General features: G+C 38.9%; 1 protein-coding gene across 3 annotated transcripts in view; it reads right to left on the minus strand.

The window, feature by feature from the left end:
• Positions 1-16,117, minus strand: part of PCSK5 (proprotein convertase subtilisin/kexin type 5) — a 255,951-nt gene that overhangs the window by 8,991 nt on the left and 230,843 nt on the right. For all 3 annotated transcript variants that reach the window (XM_054810046.1, XM_054810045.1, XM_054810047.1), the window contains 6 exons: positions 15,879-16,079; positions 5,284-5,367; positions 4,575-4,770; positions 2,103-2,320; positions 816-1,049; positions 92-322 (listed from right to left, as the gene is read on the minus strand). In XM_054810046.1, coding sequence (XP_054666021.1) covers positions 92-322; positions 816-1,049; positions 2,103-2,320; positions 4,575-4,770; positions 5,284-5,367; positions 15,879-16,079 — 1,164 coding nt within the window. The remainder of the gene's footprint in view (positions 1-91; positions 323-815; positions 1,050-2,102; positions 2,321-4,574; positions 4,771-5,283; positions 5,368-15,878; positions 16,080-16,117) is intronic.

Raw genomic sequence — 16,117 nt, forward strand, 5'->3', positions numbered from 1 at the left:
AGCCCTATATGTTTCATAAATGTGACAGAAACTTGCCTATTTCATGCTTTCAGTGTAGAATAAAATCTAGAGGCAGGAGCAAGACACTTACTGAGAAGATAGCGATTATTCGCACAGCTAAGACACTGATGTTCAGTGGGTCCCAAGCAGTGGAAGCATTTCTTATGACAAGGCTTGCAGGTCTGAGTTTTCTCAACATAGTATTCAGTGGGAGAGCAGTATCCAGATGCCATGCAGTGCCCATCATGGTTCAGCATCAGGCCCTTTCTGCATGTAAGGCAGGCAGTGGAAGACGAACAAGTCTGGCATGTCCTGTTGCATGCTGAAATGGATGAACAGTAGGAATGTCATCATTTCTTGTTGCATTTCAGATTATTATTTCATCTTTAATTTTGTAAGGAACAGCTGTCTTCTTAGGTTGAGAGGCTGAGGGAAACAGAGCAATAGCTCTGCTTCTGTATAGTCAAACATTTTACTATTTTCAATCTCATGCAGGCAGTTCCTTAGCTTTCCTTTTGCACTGGCACTGCTTTTGCTGAGCAGTGGTTCTCAACATACTGTTTCCAGCAATATTCAGCACTTTACCAGAGTGGTTGCCCATAATATTGAACACATCTAGCTTTGCTACCTCCCTCTCAGCTTTCTCCAATTTTTGCTGTTCTAAGCTATGCCTTGTTATTTTTCTGCATTAGCTGTCTCCTCTGTTTCCAGAACACTGATAGTGACATTAAGCACACACCGGCCCTTTGGGGATAGTCTTTGACCAGACCCACTTGCATCTCAATACCGTTCTGGGGAAAACAACAGCTGCCAACCTTGACAGTCTTCAGTGGCTTCTTCATAGTAAGTCCCTCCAGGGCATTCTTCAAAACACGTGCCGCTGTAGAGGACAAAGAGGTTGGTGCACTCAGTGCAGTCGTCTGAGTCCGGCCCATCACAAGTCTTGCAGTCTTCATGACACGGAAAGCAGTGCTTGTCTTCAGCGTAGAAGTGAGAAGGGCAGTCCTGCACACACTTGCCCTCGTGCAGGAAGAACTCGTCCATGCACTCTACAGAGGACAGCAAACAACAGGTAAGCAAACAGGCAGCGAATTATGACCTCTTTAAGCAAGGGAGTGAAGAAATGCTAGGAAACCATAAATCCTGCAGTTCCTGTCATAATAGGAGGAAAGAGGACAGCTTGGGAAGGTAGTAGTGCTTTCTTTTTCAACTCTTTCCCCTTCAAACTGCCCATAATGGCCCAACCCTCACACAGCATGCTCTGTGTTACACCAAGAGACTGAGAAGCCAAGTCACTTGTTCAGCTTTGCTGATATTGACTGAACCATGCTGCCACTGAATATAGGTGGATTTCTGTTGAGATATTACACTTGCATTATGAACTTTCTGCAAAATCAGGGATGTCCACATCTGAAGTTTTGTTTGGTTTATCATTAAAATGTGAGTCTGGCTGGAATATATGGACCTGAATGTTTGTCTTTGCATAGAGCTGGGATTCAGCTGCTAATTTTATTATAAATACTTGGTTTAATAGCCTTGTTGTTGTTGTTGTTGTTATTATTATTATTCCATTTCATCCATGTTTATGTTTCCAGAATGGCTTGCTCAAAAATAACAATCCTGGAAGATTTTGTGAGGGTATTCAGACTCAGCAGGATATCCAAGGCTTTCCTAATATGTTTCATTACAGAGATCTCATTCTCTGCCATGAGTAGTCATTTGCAAAAATGGTAAAGAGATGTAAAGTTCAACCCAACTAGGAAAGAAACATTCTGTATTTCACATTGGTGTAAAGGTGTATGCAAGTGTTTAGGCATGGATACACTAGGTGAGAAATAGAATCAAACCAGTAGGAGTCTCAGAAGGACAACAGGAACAAGCAAAGCAATGTGAATTCTTTACAGATTAATGGTTTAAACTGAGTCTCATCATAAAGCACTGTCTGTTTAGCCTCTGTCTTAGAGATTAGCAATGATATATACATCTTTTCTTTCAATTTTTGCTGATTACAGAATTTATTTTCAGATCTGTGTTTCTGTCAGTCTGCCTCTAGACAGATCCAGATGGATTTTAGCCAAGTCAAGACCAGTTCTTTATAATACCTTTGCATGTTTGATTGTGAATGCACTCCTGACACCTTTCAGGGCAGTGTTTGCAGATTCCTTCAGAGGCAAAATGCTTCTCTGAACAGGTAGGTTTACATTTCCACTGCTCCAGAAGCAAAGGACTTTGACAGGACAGGCATTTGGTTGCACTTCCCATGCATGTCTTACAGGATCCACTGCATTCCTTGCAAGTCTCAGAATCATTAAAATATCCCCTATTGAATGGAAGCAAACACAGAGAAAACTGGTCAATGTACAGTTATCAAACGGTCCAGGCTGTAAAAATTGTGAGTATATATAAGACTTTCCCAGCACACCCATTTCACTGGATCAAACAGATTTGTCACACAATTTGTTGCCTATCCTCCACTTACAACCCCTCTGCCTGTGAGCAGAAAATGTGTGTGTTTACTGCTATGAAGAAAGTCTGGCCTTCCTTTATTCTCGTACCTGCTCTCCAAGGGATGCTGGACTTTCTTTCTTGCTCATTTCTTGATTTCCCCCTTACATGAGATAGATAGGAAGATCTATAATGTTTGGGAAAAGACAGTGATATCAGGGAAAGAGAGAAGTATGTCCTCAGTGGCCCTAGAAGGCAGAAAGAGAAGAGAAAACCCTGGAAGTGTGAAAGCTGGGAAGAATAAGGAGGGCTGGGATTAAAAAAACCCAACAAAACCAGGATGCTTAAGTAGTACCTGACTTTAGTGACAGCAAGCTATAGACACTGAAGAGGGAGCATGTTTTACTGGTATCTATGCTGTGAGAGCAACTGTAGATGACCATGGTTGGGACTATCAGTCATAAAGAAAATATAGCAAAAAATTGTGCCTATATTTCAGGAGAAGAGGTATAAAAGGAGAGGCTGGATGCAATCCAATCTGCCTACACTCTCAAACCCAAAATGTGAGAAGGTTAAAGGACAAGCAAGTCCACACTTTGAGATGATTGCTAATCCGTATGATTATTGATGAAATTGATGAAAACTAAGGAAGAAGCTGACAGAGAAAGTAGTCCCAGAACATGTACTTCACATTAACAAGCTCATTCTTCCCTGTAGAGGGGTGCTTCTCCTTTCATTCTTGAAGCTGGTCTTTCCAAAGAAAGAGGAGATGCATTAGGAGCAAGGTTAGACAAAAGACAGAACGAGCTGTGCTGCCATCTATTCTCATCTTCTTTTTTTTCTCCTAACCTTTGTCATGATCTTGCATCTATTTCTCACCGTCCTGTCTTCTTCTCTTGTTCTAGTCTTGTGTACTTGGCTAGCCCAGTCTTTCACAATCCTCTGTCAGAAATTATCAGTGCAGCAAGTCAACCCTTTCCATCCCCTACAGCATGTTCCAAAACTCAAAAAAAACCCTAAAAAAGCCCCTTGTACAATCCTCTGCTCCAGTGTAGAGTAGTCATGCATCAAGAACTTTGCCTTAGAGGCTGAATCAAGAGTTTAACTCCGGTAGACTTTGCTGAATGATGTCTGGGAAGCCATTATTTATAGTCTGGAATTTGGCAAAAAAAGGGATAGTAACAGTTGAAAAGACTAGTTGTATGAAAAGGTTTAATTTTGTTAAACTGACCCTGTGTGGGGTAACTGTGGGGAATGAGTACTGAGAACAAACATATTGATGCCAAAATATTATCTTTGCTTGTATGACACAATTTCTGATATGAAAAGTTGTTTCTGGACTAGACTAGGCTTTAATGCAATTACTTTGCATTTACTCTGACATCAGAATCTGTTCCACTGGCTTTTATTGACTTATTTGACAAAGTTAGCAGGAAAGTACTAACCAGCCAGAGAATTTACACTGAACATAATAAAAGCAGGAGCTGCACATTTTTCTAAAGAAAAGGTTAACCAAGCAATATCTTCATACTGTATAGTACAGATTTTATGTGTACATATAGGTATGATGAATGCTGATGAAAAAAAGCACAGAAATAGGGGAACCTGACCTCCTCAAGTGCCTGATCTAATATCCATTGCAGTCAAATGGGAATATTTCTTTTTGGATTCTGTATATTACATGAAAAAGTGAAGAATATAAGCAAAAGAGAGAAACACATCACTAAGCACTGTATTTCCATATCAAGACTCTGGTACATCCACTTTCTGGGTTCACATCCCTGTACTACCTTGAGGAAGTAACAAGTTAGGAGAATGGCTAAAAGCTTATTTTCAATCACCATAAAGAGCCATCCTGAAGGACCATGCTCCTACTGAAGTCAATGGGAGCTGTACCATTTGTCATAGGATTTCATGTCTAGTTTCACTTTTGATTTTTCATTTTTTCCCTAAGCAAGAGAAAATGCTGTTTATTCAGGCCAGCTGAAAATGACTTTTTCCTTATGGTAGTTTCTGGTAGCTTAGGCTACATTAAAGTCTCCCTTGAAAGTTTTATAACAGATCTGAACTTTAAAGAGAAGGAGAACAGTGAGAAAATAAGGAGCAGTCATCCAACAGGAGTTACTTACTCAGGGCATTCCTGCAAACATCTGCCTTTGTGGAGGAAGAGTGGCTGGTCTTGTTCAGCCTGACACTTCTGACAGTGCCAGTGGTCGGAGCACACCTCACAGCCGTCCATACACATCTCGCACTTTCCACTTGCAACATTGCCAAAAGTTTTTTGAGGGCACAGAGAAACACAGGTATCGTGGATAAGAAATTTTCCTGGCAAAAGAGCGACCCAGGTGGGGAAAGGCACCAATTAGAAATGTATTTAAAAGATTCCTGCCTTGAATGGCTATAAAAAACTTTCAACTTCCTCAAAATCTAATTTTTGATGCTTAAAAACATGAATAAACCATTCTTTAAGCCATTTCCCAAAGCAGTTCACTCAGCCTTCACCAAAATTTAAGGTCAGAAGGAATCATCAGGATTACCTAGTACATCTTCCTAAATAAATCCCTAATCGCTATTCAGTAATTCCTGCATCATGTCTACAACTTTTGATTGAAAAGGAAGAAAAAGAACAACATACACCGAAAAGATTTTTACCCGTATTGCCAAGGGCATATCCTTAGTTCCTAGCTGATGCCAGTGATTATCTGATTACCTGCCTGTGCTTTAAGATGTCAAAGAACTGTCTAGTGACCACTGATGAAAATGTGCCCTGGAAGTATGTAAGATACAGAATATTTTAGCCTCTTGCAAAACTTACCCAAAGAAGCTGAAGTTTCTTACCTTCTGGACATGAAGTACATATGTCAGCAGATTTCTCACAGGTCCTACATGAAGAGTCACAGGACTGCAATAGTTTTTGTGCATCTGAGATGAAAGAAAGAAAAGTTCCATTTTTTTACTTCTTATAGACTGTTTTTGTTCATTTCCCCTCCCTTTAGGAGGCTATTTCCTATGGCTTTTTCTAAGCTGTTATGAAAATATACCTCTGTGAATTTTTGGAATTCACAGAGTTGAAGAACTTGACGATTGTGTTCACTCTCTTAAATGTTAAGAGTTGTAATAAAGGAAAATATAAATGTTATCCTACGATTCACTAAAGCACTATTCCAGACTGCTCATCACAAATGAGAATAATAATCTATCTTAAAAATGTTAGTTTCAATGTAGTGCTCCAAAACCAAATCCAGATCTGTAATCCTAATAGATTACAAACAGGAAAAGCTAGAAAATGTGTAAATTTGGGAGACTTGGTGTACTGAGGTATTTTCATGGAGATTTTGTACTAGATGGTTCCAGAACACCATTACCCTGTAACCTAGGGAGAAAAGTCTGAGTAGGAAGGAGAGAGAAATGAGTGTTTGGAAAGCAGATCTGTTAAACAGTTCTCCCCAAAGCTATTGCCTACTATTTCCCACCAAAAGGAAGAGTCTGATGTGTATCAAACGGAGTTTTTATGCCTGTGGAAAACTAAGGCTTTGGTTATGCTTTGCATAGACTTTATTCAATCTACTCAATTTATTCAATCTTTATTCAATTTACTCAGCTCTAAAATGACAAGGAGATGCGAGGATCATACTTAATACAGAGAAAGTCTGCTGTGCAATGTGATAGGTCCAGCATGCAGCTCTGTATTTTGATCCAAGTAATTATAACAACAGGTAAATGGTTGTCTGATGAAAAAGTAATTGTGGGCCAGCAGAGAGAAGACAGTAGCCTTTTGATTTTTCTGAAAATAAAAAATTAAGAATAAATCAGAAGTTTGTTGCAGGTTGAGCTTTGCACCTCAGTTAGCACATGCAGCTCATCCTGCCAATAAAATATTTATGATTGCTCTAAGACGATGGACTGGCTGACAGTATCCATTAGCCACATGCAGCATATCACTGCACTTTTTTGTTCTGCCTGTTATGGCAAGGTAGTTTAAAATGTTGACATTTTGAATGAAAGCCATGAAAGCAAATGCTTCAAGTAAAAAGAAGAGGGAGAACAGGAGACTTTATATAGAGCCCTTTCGTACAAGGGGAAATGGTGGGCATTTTATTAAGCAGAGAGGCAGTTGATAGAAAAGTGAATATATGCATAACATGGCACAGGGGCAGAAGAAAGAGGAATAATAATAAAAATATTAATTATTATTATTTATAACTTTACTGGTAAATGAGCTGAGCCATAGCTATCTCAGTGAAAGAAGTTAGGTCACATTGACCATGTCTAGGAGATGATCCATAACAACGTGTCACATCCACATCTGTCTCTACCAGCAGCTCAGAACATTTTAAAAACTATCATCTGTGCTAAAAAAAATCTTTCAATATGCTGTTCCTGGCCAGAACAAGAACAACTCAGGAGGGCCCAGGGACAGCACAGCAGGTCAAAACCTGCCTGTTTAACAGTAGGACGCTCAGCAAGGACATGGTTAGTCTGCACCAGGACTACTTGTGAATACTACTTGCACAGAGTAGTGAAAGCCTGTAGTGTTGCAACTCTCGTTGGTAACTGGCACAATATAAAGCAGTTGCAGATATAGCAGGAGGAGAATTTTCCTTGTCACCACCCTTCTGGCTACGGCATCTCTGCCCCCCTGAACAAGGGCCCAAGAGTGTTTGCGGGGTCCAGGCACAGGCCGCAGCATCCACAGGATAATGTGTATAACAAGAAAGCTGCACACTGTCAGAGTGAATGCAGGTTGTGACAGTCCACATTGGAGACTGCATCTGCCCAGTCTGAGGCCAATGGATGAAGTATAAGATCCTTGTGTATACCCTGCAAGACAACAAATAGCTGTAGCGTTGGCTTTAGTAGCTGAAAGTGTTGGTGGCCATGGTAAGTCACAGACCTATCAAGGACGAAGACAGGTGGGACTAGAACAGTATTTCAGTATCACCTGAAGACAATTTCCAACTCCAAAGGTACACAGGCCTTCTGGAGGTAGGAAATACCTGAAATTGAATTTTGAGGTGTGCAGCCTCAAGCACTTCTAAACATCTGACATAAAAACCCTGGGCTGTGTCACCTTCGTGACTTCGTATTGACCATAGCTGAACCTAAGGCGTATAGTATCAGGTAATTATCAGTGTGCAAAAATTAAAACCTCTGGAAAAGCTCTTTGGAAAGAAAAGAACAAGTGAGGAAGCTACAGAGTCCTTGGCTTGTGGAAGAAGTAAAGTTGGAAGTGATGTATAAGCATCGGGAGCCCAAGATGGGTGGGAGGAATTTACTATTAAATAATCTCTGAAGTTGCAGGGGTGGGAAGACAGCACAGGGGTAGGTATTGACGAAGTGCTGGAGAGCCACAAGGAGACCTTGGTGTCTGAAGTGAGTTCAGTGCTACCTAAAGCAGCAATGAGTGCCCCATCTTCTGTTACCAACAGAGTAATGGGCACAAAGAGGTTCCTGCTGCTGGGGAGGCAGTTGTCAGATTCATTGAGCATTTAAGGTGAAAGGAGACGGCTTGAAAAATCCTGATTTGGCTCTGTACTTTGCACTATCTATGTATAAGTTATATACTTACATATAGATTAACAGTCATGTAGCTTAGAGAGTGAAGAGCTAGAGTTACAAAGTCATTTTAAAATACTGGTTTTAGTTGCCTGTTAAGTTTCATTCTTCTTGAGGAGAATGAGCATTTTGTTCTGCTTTTCTTAGCCCTTTTAAGTGAGTGGATGTGGATGTCTTGTAAGGCTTTCTACAATAGCAGGCCCTGTGAATTTAGATCCTTTCTCTCTCTTGCTGACATATTTTTAATGGTTTTTTCCCCCCGCTGAAGACCTGTTTTCTGTATTTCAGGTTACAACATGCTGTTCCAAGAGGATTCTAGTCCGTTTAAGTGCCCCTGAGTGTAGAGGGCAGTTCAAGTCTCTCTCAGGACTCTCGATGTACCTAACCATATAGCACACAAGCATTTTCAGTTTGCTGATCCAAATAGTCATCAAAGTAACTTGCTGGTGACCATTGCTTACTCTTGTGAAATGCAGAAATTCACTGTCACAGGATTTGTTTGGAGTACAAACAAAGCTACTCCTTAGCTTCATATTTTTTCCTGACTCTTCATTATTGAACAAATCCTTATAGAGTGTCCTTCCTGATGTCATCTGTAAGACTATAAGGGATACTCTGGAAAAGCTGGATGCTTGGTGTTAATAGATTTTTTTTTTTTTATTCTCCTATCCTTAAACACACAGACCTTTTCTCTTTTTCTGCTCTTGGGAGCAGATCCCCACTGGCCTGCAAACGCCAAGATTTTTCCCATTTAGAGACTAGTCATGTGGCACTCTGAAAAAGAACATTGAATAATTGATGATATATTGCACAGCCATGTAGTTTTTAATTAATGTTTTTCACTTTGCTTCTAGAACATTGGCTGAAAGAAAGACCATCTGTTCCTGATGTCTGCCTGCAGTTGCACATCCTCTGTTCGTCCATCAATTGCTTTGATAAACCTTCAGAATTTGTCAAGGCAGAGTTCTGATTTTCTCACTGAAAATGTTATTGGCCTTTTTCTAAATATGCAGTAAATAATACAAATTTTCATTTCCCTTTTCAGCAGCTTTGCATCCGGCTACCTTACCCTGGCTTATGTTTTATTTTTTTAAAAATCCCTACTGGGTAGTTTTAAGTGCTGCAATTTAATACCAGTTGTGTGTGTGAAGAAGCAAGCCAGAAATATTACCAAAGTATGTGTTGCCAAGGGAAAAGAACCTTGAACCTGGCAAGATAGTTGGTGTAATATAAAAAATAAATAGCAGGAAGGCTAGGCTAAACAGAGAAGTTGTTAGCTACTGATGCAGAATTTTTAAGCAAGCTCATTGTTTCAAAAACATTTCAAGTGTTATGATTTAAAATAAAGATCTTTTTCAGTGAAGTACCTTTTATTTCCATTTAATCCTTTCCCCTTTGGCAGCTTTTGTTGTTTTCTGTAATATTTGCTACTCGCCACCAGAGGGGAATGTACACAAGCAATTTGGCTTCTGGTCGGTGGCAGGGGAGACAACCTTTAGCTTTCCAGTCAAGTGTAAGCGCTTAAATGACCCAACTTTAGTATTGACAGAAGAAATCTTACTTCACCTCCCCCCCCCCGCCCCCAAATTATGAAACGAGGTTTTCCTGTAATAAATTTCTTACTGACTGTAAATAAGCTTTCATTTACTAAAAAAACCCCCTCAACACAAGTTTAGAATAATGAGAAGTTTTTAAATGTAATTTTCTTGCATAGCAAAAAGTTCCCCAAGTGGGCAAATGAGATGAAAGTGATTTGTTTACAGAAACTTGTGCACACTACTTCCAATAATGTAACCAGAGCTTTCCAAAGAATAGCCTTACAAAGCTGAAAAATGGTCATGCAAAATGTATTTCCTTGGTGTTTGGACTGATGATAAATGGAAAGCTTGGAAATGACTGGTTTTAGCTGTTGAGTTGTGTTTTGCTTTCCCACAAAGGATGCCATTCTGTACTTAAGGATCCAATAAGTTTTCCTTTAAAATTTCAGTCTATAGCTCTTATGGTTGCAAATGAAACTTGTAAATGTACAAGCCATAAGTCTGTGATGTAGAGTTGTAAGCCACCCATATTCTAAAAGTGGGACATTGACTCTGAAAAAACACTGTATTCCATTATTATACTGTTCTGCTCTTCTTTTTTTTAAGGCCAAAACGTATGACTTTTTCGGACCTACTGAGCTGTTTTTATCCTTATGCTTATATTCTTTCTTTCTTCCTTTCTTTTCTTTTCTTTTTTTTTTTTTTTTTCCTTCTCCCCAAATGAAAACGCCTTCTATTTAAACTCTATTCAGGCCAGAATCTGACTCAATGTCACGTTGATTTTTGCATCTTTGTCAGAATGAGTAACAACTTTGACATACACCCAGCTAAGTCTCTTCTATTCCTTTCTAGAAACTGAGAAACTGAATCACACAGTGCCATTTCTTGAGCTAAGGTTTACTGCAGCTCTGAAGCTACTATAGTGCTTGTGCCCATTCAGTCTCTTCAAGGGATTATCAAACTGTAAGGGTGGGGGATGACTGAAAAAAAGTATTTTTTTCTATTTTATTTTCTCATTTGGGTTTGTGCAATGTGAATGAGACAATGGCATAGTTTCTTGAAACCTAGTACTGTAAGACTTTAACTGTGACCTCAAACTGAATAAGGGAAAAAAGAGTGACATTTTAGCTCCATTTATTACAATGTCCCCATACTTCCTTTCTTTTTGCTTAAGTGATCTTACTTTGAGCTCCCAGAATTTTTTAATCTCATTTTAGAGAAAAATTAAATGAGTCTTCAAAAATATTCAGGATGAAAAACATAGGTCCATGTGGAAAGAAGTGTTGTCCTCTTCACATGCTCACCACTTGTTCTGGAAAATATAAGTTTATTAAAAAAAAAACCCAACACGAAACCTTGTACAAAACCTGAGGACATATGAGCAGAGATATGGCCATATCTAAAGAAACATGCCTTTAAATATAATAGCATTTGAACTACCTTGTGGTCCGTCCTTAATTTCATTTAAACCCACAACTGCATTATACGAGTTCTTACTACTGTATACTCATGCTCTTTCTGCTGTCCATCTTGCTCTCTCTGCCTGCTTCTTATGGGCAATGAATCTTTATGCAAGGTAGTGCAAGCAGTAAGTGTTCAGACTCATAAAAGATGGTTTGTCTTCTTCATTTAAAATCTTATTTATTCATGCTCCTCTGTGGGTAAAAGGGAGAATTAAAAACTTCTGTTTTTAAGTTGCTATTGAAGTAGTTCCCTGTGAAAATTTTTAGACCCCTTAGCTTCTAGACATTGACTTCTACAAGGAGAGCATTTTTACAGTGTATTTTATTGTCAGACCACGGCACAATTGCTGCAGTGAGGAATGCAGAAGGAAATTAAGTGCCATGGCTGTTTGTAACTGCAAGTGTATTCCTTTTAGAAGGTGACCTGTCTAGCTTTTACACTGTGTAGTGAGATGTGATTTGAATGTGATCCAGCTGAGATGCTACTTAGTTTGTTAGATTTTATTCTGCATGTGGCACTAGCCTTGCAAAACTGATGCAGTCATGAATAAAACCACAAAAACAGGTTACCTATCTCCATGAGGTAATTACAATTACATAAACATGGTAAAACATAATGAAAACAATATACATATGTAATAAAATACTAGACCTATCCCATTTTGAAGACTTATGTGAACTGTAAATTTGAGGAAACTATAGGAGTGCTGAGAAGTAAATCACGATTCCCAATAACCATTAATTCCCAATCTAGTTATCTTGTAACAAACATAGCATTCCTTTATAAACAAACAGCTAGAATATGAAATTGGCATGCCTAAGAACATATGGGATAATGAATCATTTTTGCTTGCCTCTAGCAACCTGAAAATTCACATATGGATGATGCTTAAAAAGGTCTCCTAACTCTTCCCATGATGCTCTAATTCTGCACGCTAAATGTCATAACATTTTCACATTTGGAAGACTATGACCCGTTCTCTCCTGCTGATGATTTCTCTACTCTCTTCTGCCCACCCCATTCCTTTTTTTCCCCCCTTCCATATTCTGACACCTTTGTAGGTATATCTGGATACCTGCATTAAAGTCCTTTTAAGTAATCTTTTAAAAGCCTGAATTATTGCTTTATTTCAACCAGTACATTTTTACTGGTTTTGGTTTACTCTGTATTTAGCAAAAGGAAAATACACAGGATGGATGTAGTTGGTCAATGGTTGCTTGTGGGAGGTTGCTCTTATTATTGGGGGTGGTATGTAATAGTAAACAGAACCAGCTGCTATTTAGCTGCATAATTTACTACAGCATATATTATCTGCGTGTAAAGAAGCACATATTCCATTTTGAGTTTGCATCAGAAACAGACCTTATTCCATACTCATTTTTTTCCTTTTGTACTTTTCAGAAGAACATGGTAGACTAAACTGTGAAACTGAGGAATGAATGAGTTTTTTCAGGGTGCAGTATTTTCAGTGAATAGGCAAAATGAAGACTGACCATAACTTGCAAAATGTCTAATCCAGTTGAAAGGGTGTGTGTATTCACTTGGTGAATCAAGCTTACACTAGTGTGTCTCCTGGCTTCCAAAGTCATTTCATCATCTGATACATGAGATAAAATACAGATGTTTTACGCTAGAAATACAGAGCTCAATTTATTAATTTTTTTTTTTTTTTCCTTTCTTGGCTTGTCCTGTCTTATTAAAAGCCTGGATAACAGACATGGTCTGTTTCATTATTTCAGACCTGGATATCACTTATTAATGATTCCTGATATGAGTTGAACTGTTTGCCTAGCTGACTATACCCCCAAAGTAAACATCATTTTAGAAAGTTTTTTTTTTATAGAATGTTTTGGTTGTTGGAGTGTGTGCTTATAAAAATTCATAAGACTGGCCTATCATTTATCCTTGCTTAAGAAATAGAAGTGAAAATTTAAACATGCTAAAAAGTATATTCCGCATTCACAAAGGTTTTAATCCTCACCTAGATGGACTAGTCTCTCAAATTGCAAAGAAAGTCAGACTCTATGATGGTTTCTCCGTGGTATCCTCTGATGTGCTGCCCTTTAATTTATGTTAGCCTTGGAACCAAACAAAACAAGAGTCTGTGTTTTCCAAAACTCACTTTGTCCAACATGGTACATCAATACAGTCACTAAAACCACAGTGGAACCCTCTGAATCCACGTGGCTGGAAGAGCCAAAGAGAAATGGCTTCATTATTTGTAAATACAGTTCAAGGTCTAATACCTCAACTCTCTATTAATAACATTTCTAAAGAAAAAGAGTAAATAGAAGACTAATGTGGTAAAAGCTGACATAAACTACTGGATTTGGAAATTTCAGCTATCTTCCTAGTTGTGTTGTCTTCCTGCATTGTCTAGAGCAGGGCATGTGCTCAGGATGAGCTCGGTGCAATCTTGTCTTCATTCCGAGATTGGCAAGATTCAGGGCAAGATAGTTTATTACATATTTGGTCCCCACACCCAGCTCAGTCCCCCAAAGTGGGAAGACTAATAATTCTGTGGCCTGTATTCTTTAATTAGATTCTTTAATTCAGGCCACTGAAGCTCAGAGGCAGTTCTGCCATGGTGCTGCACCAGTCTAAATGTGTTAAGGACACTGAACACACCCAGTAGAAGAAGCATATATTGATAAACAGGCAGAGAGGATGAGAGCCAAAAGCCAAATCTCAGCCACAGTTTTGCCCACACTGGGCTGGCGAACAAACATGAAAGCATTCTAATATCCCCTGCAGAATGGACAAGCTTCTTGGACCATGCCCATGCAGCATGACAGGCTACCCTTAGAAATTGATTTTGACAACAGATGAGATGGAAGATTCTTATATTTTGCTAAGAAGAAACAACCCTGGAAAAATCACAGTAACTATAAACAAGCCAAAGAACAACAACAACAACAAAGTAAATTGGGGTAAAATATTTGGAGATCTGCCCAGAGGAAGCAGTGAAAAACTTGGAAAGATGCCATGACTTTGCACCTATGTATGAAAGACAAAGTATTTTCTCTGTCACCATAATCTTCTTTAAAATAAATAATGGGAAGGAAGACATCCTACAGAAATGATTAAGACCTGGAGAGGGGTCATTGTTGCAGGCCCAGGGAGCTTCTCTGTACAGGTATGTCAGCCAGAATCCTCACCAACAGTAAGTTTCAAGGAGCACAGGTAGGTTTCCATTTTGTCCATTCTTGTACGGATCCTACAGCATTGTTGAACAAAGCAATAAAAGACAGTGGCTGGCTCTCCTAAATAATACTGTTTTTCAGAAAGCTTTTGACAATGAAGAAAGTGATTGTAACAGACAGTGAAACTTTGTTTCTTTCTTTGGAAGGGTGCTATAAAGTCTCCTAAATAAGATGTATTTTAACTACTGGAAGGAAAGATAAATGGTATGCAAGATGGAGAGAAAGAGGTTTCACAGCACAGCAAAGCTGCTACATACAGTACTGCATCAGCTGTCTGCTCAAAAGAAAAAAGCTGACGAGTCACCTGTTCGACAGTGTGCGAAATAGACAACTAATAGATAGACCAAAATACAGATGTGCTCTTTCCATGGCACTGATGTAGATAGTCTCAAATTGAAAAAAAAATACTTACTCATATGGATGAAACACAAGGAAGAGACCAACTTTCTATTAATATATCTATTAATAGACCTTTTTAGGTGTCTCTGATCTTTTCTGAAGTGAAGAAATGTTATTCCTTCTGATACAACATTTCTGCATAGATAGGCAATGAATAAAATGGTCAATATTTTTCCTGAAAATATTTGTTAGTATATTTTGATTTTTAGTGTAAGGTCATATAGATCTAAGGATAGTCATTCTTTGATGTGTTTGAGTCAAATAAAGACATAGGAATCAAAAGAAAATTTGTGTTTGATAGAAAGCTGGAAGGGACCTTAAGTAATCTAGTCTCTTGCTCCACTCAGTAAACATCCCTGTCAGATGCTTTTCCAGTGTTCTTAAAGACCCCTAATGATGGAAATCCCCAAACCCCCTCAAAGATCCTACTATTAATCCATTATTGCATTTGAAAGTCCCCTTTTTTCCAATGCCAAATCCAGAACTCCTTTTCTGCATTTCAAGTCCTGTTTACCGCACTTACAGACACCAGATCTATTCCATTCTTCTTTTCAATTGTGTTCCTCTTAGCTTTCTCATTTAGTCCCAAGCCCCTCATTTATCTCAACCTTTCATTGTAAATAATTTTCCCCTACATTTCTGGTAATCCTGACTATTTCTTCTCTAATTGGCCCACTTCTTTCTTTAAACACTGTGCCCAAAACGGAAAGTATTATTCCAGCTGATGCTTTTCAACTGTAGAGAGAGTGAAAGGATTATATGACACTGACTTTTCTCATTGTTTACAGTCATCAGCAAAGTGTTTCAAAGCTATTGAAATTCTAGAGGAAATTTTACCCTTTGTTGGAGGGTACGGTGTACATATAATTAAAAAGTGTCACTTGTGATCCTTAACTATTGAAATTCCACGTGCTGCACAGGTTTCACTTTAAAAGAATTAATATTCATAGCGAATGAGTTTTAATTTGTGTGCTGGGTGATAAATTCACAGAGCACTGGAACAGGCTGCCCAGAGAGGTCATGGAGTCTCCTTCTCTGGAGATATTCAAAACCTGCCTGGATGTGATCCTGTGCAACCTGCTCTAGGTGATCCTGCTTTAGCAGGGAGGTTGGACTAGGTGATCTCCAGAGGTCCCTTCCAACCCCTACCAATCTGTGATGCTGTGTGAAAAGTGCAGTTTCACTCAAGCTTGCAACATCATGATATCCTTCTCCTAAAACTTTTAGCAGTCTTCAGAGAAACATAAAAGATTGAAGGATTTCTTGCACTTACCACTCCATAACTTCCCATTGGGTGGAGAATTTCTTGGATTCAGACACTGCCCATGAGATAGCTGGAAACTTTTTTTGCACCCAGTACAGTTCTCATAGCTGTAGCCAACACATGTTGCACAGCTCCTGTGGCAAGGTTCGCATTCTCTAGAGATGTCATCAGTGAAGAATCCATCTCCACACTCACTCACACATATGCCACCTGCAACAGCAACAGAGCCTGGCATCATGGCATGTACT

Source organism: Grus americana, chromosome Z, assembly GCF_028858705.1.
Source record: "Grus americana isolate bGruAme1 chromosome Z, bGruAme1.mat, whole genome shotgun sequence".
NCBI lineage: Eukaryota > Metazoa > Chordata > Aves > Gruiformes > Gruidae > Grus > Grus americana.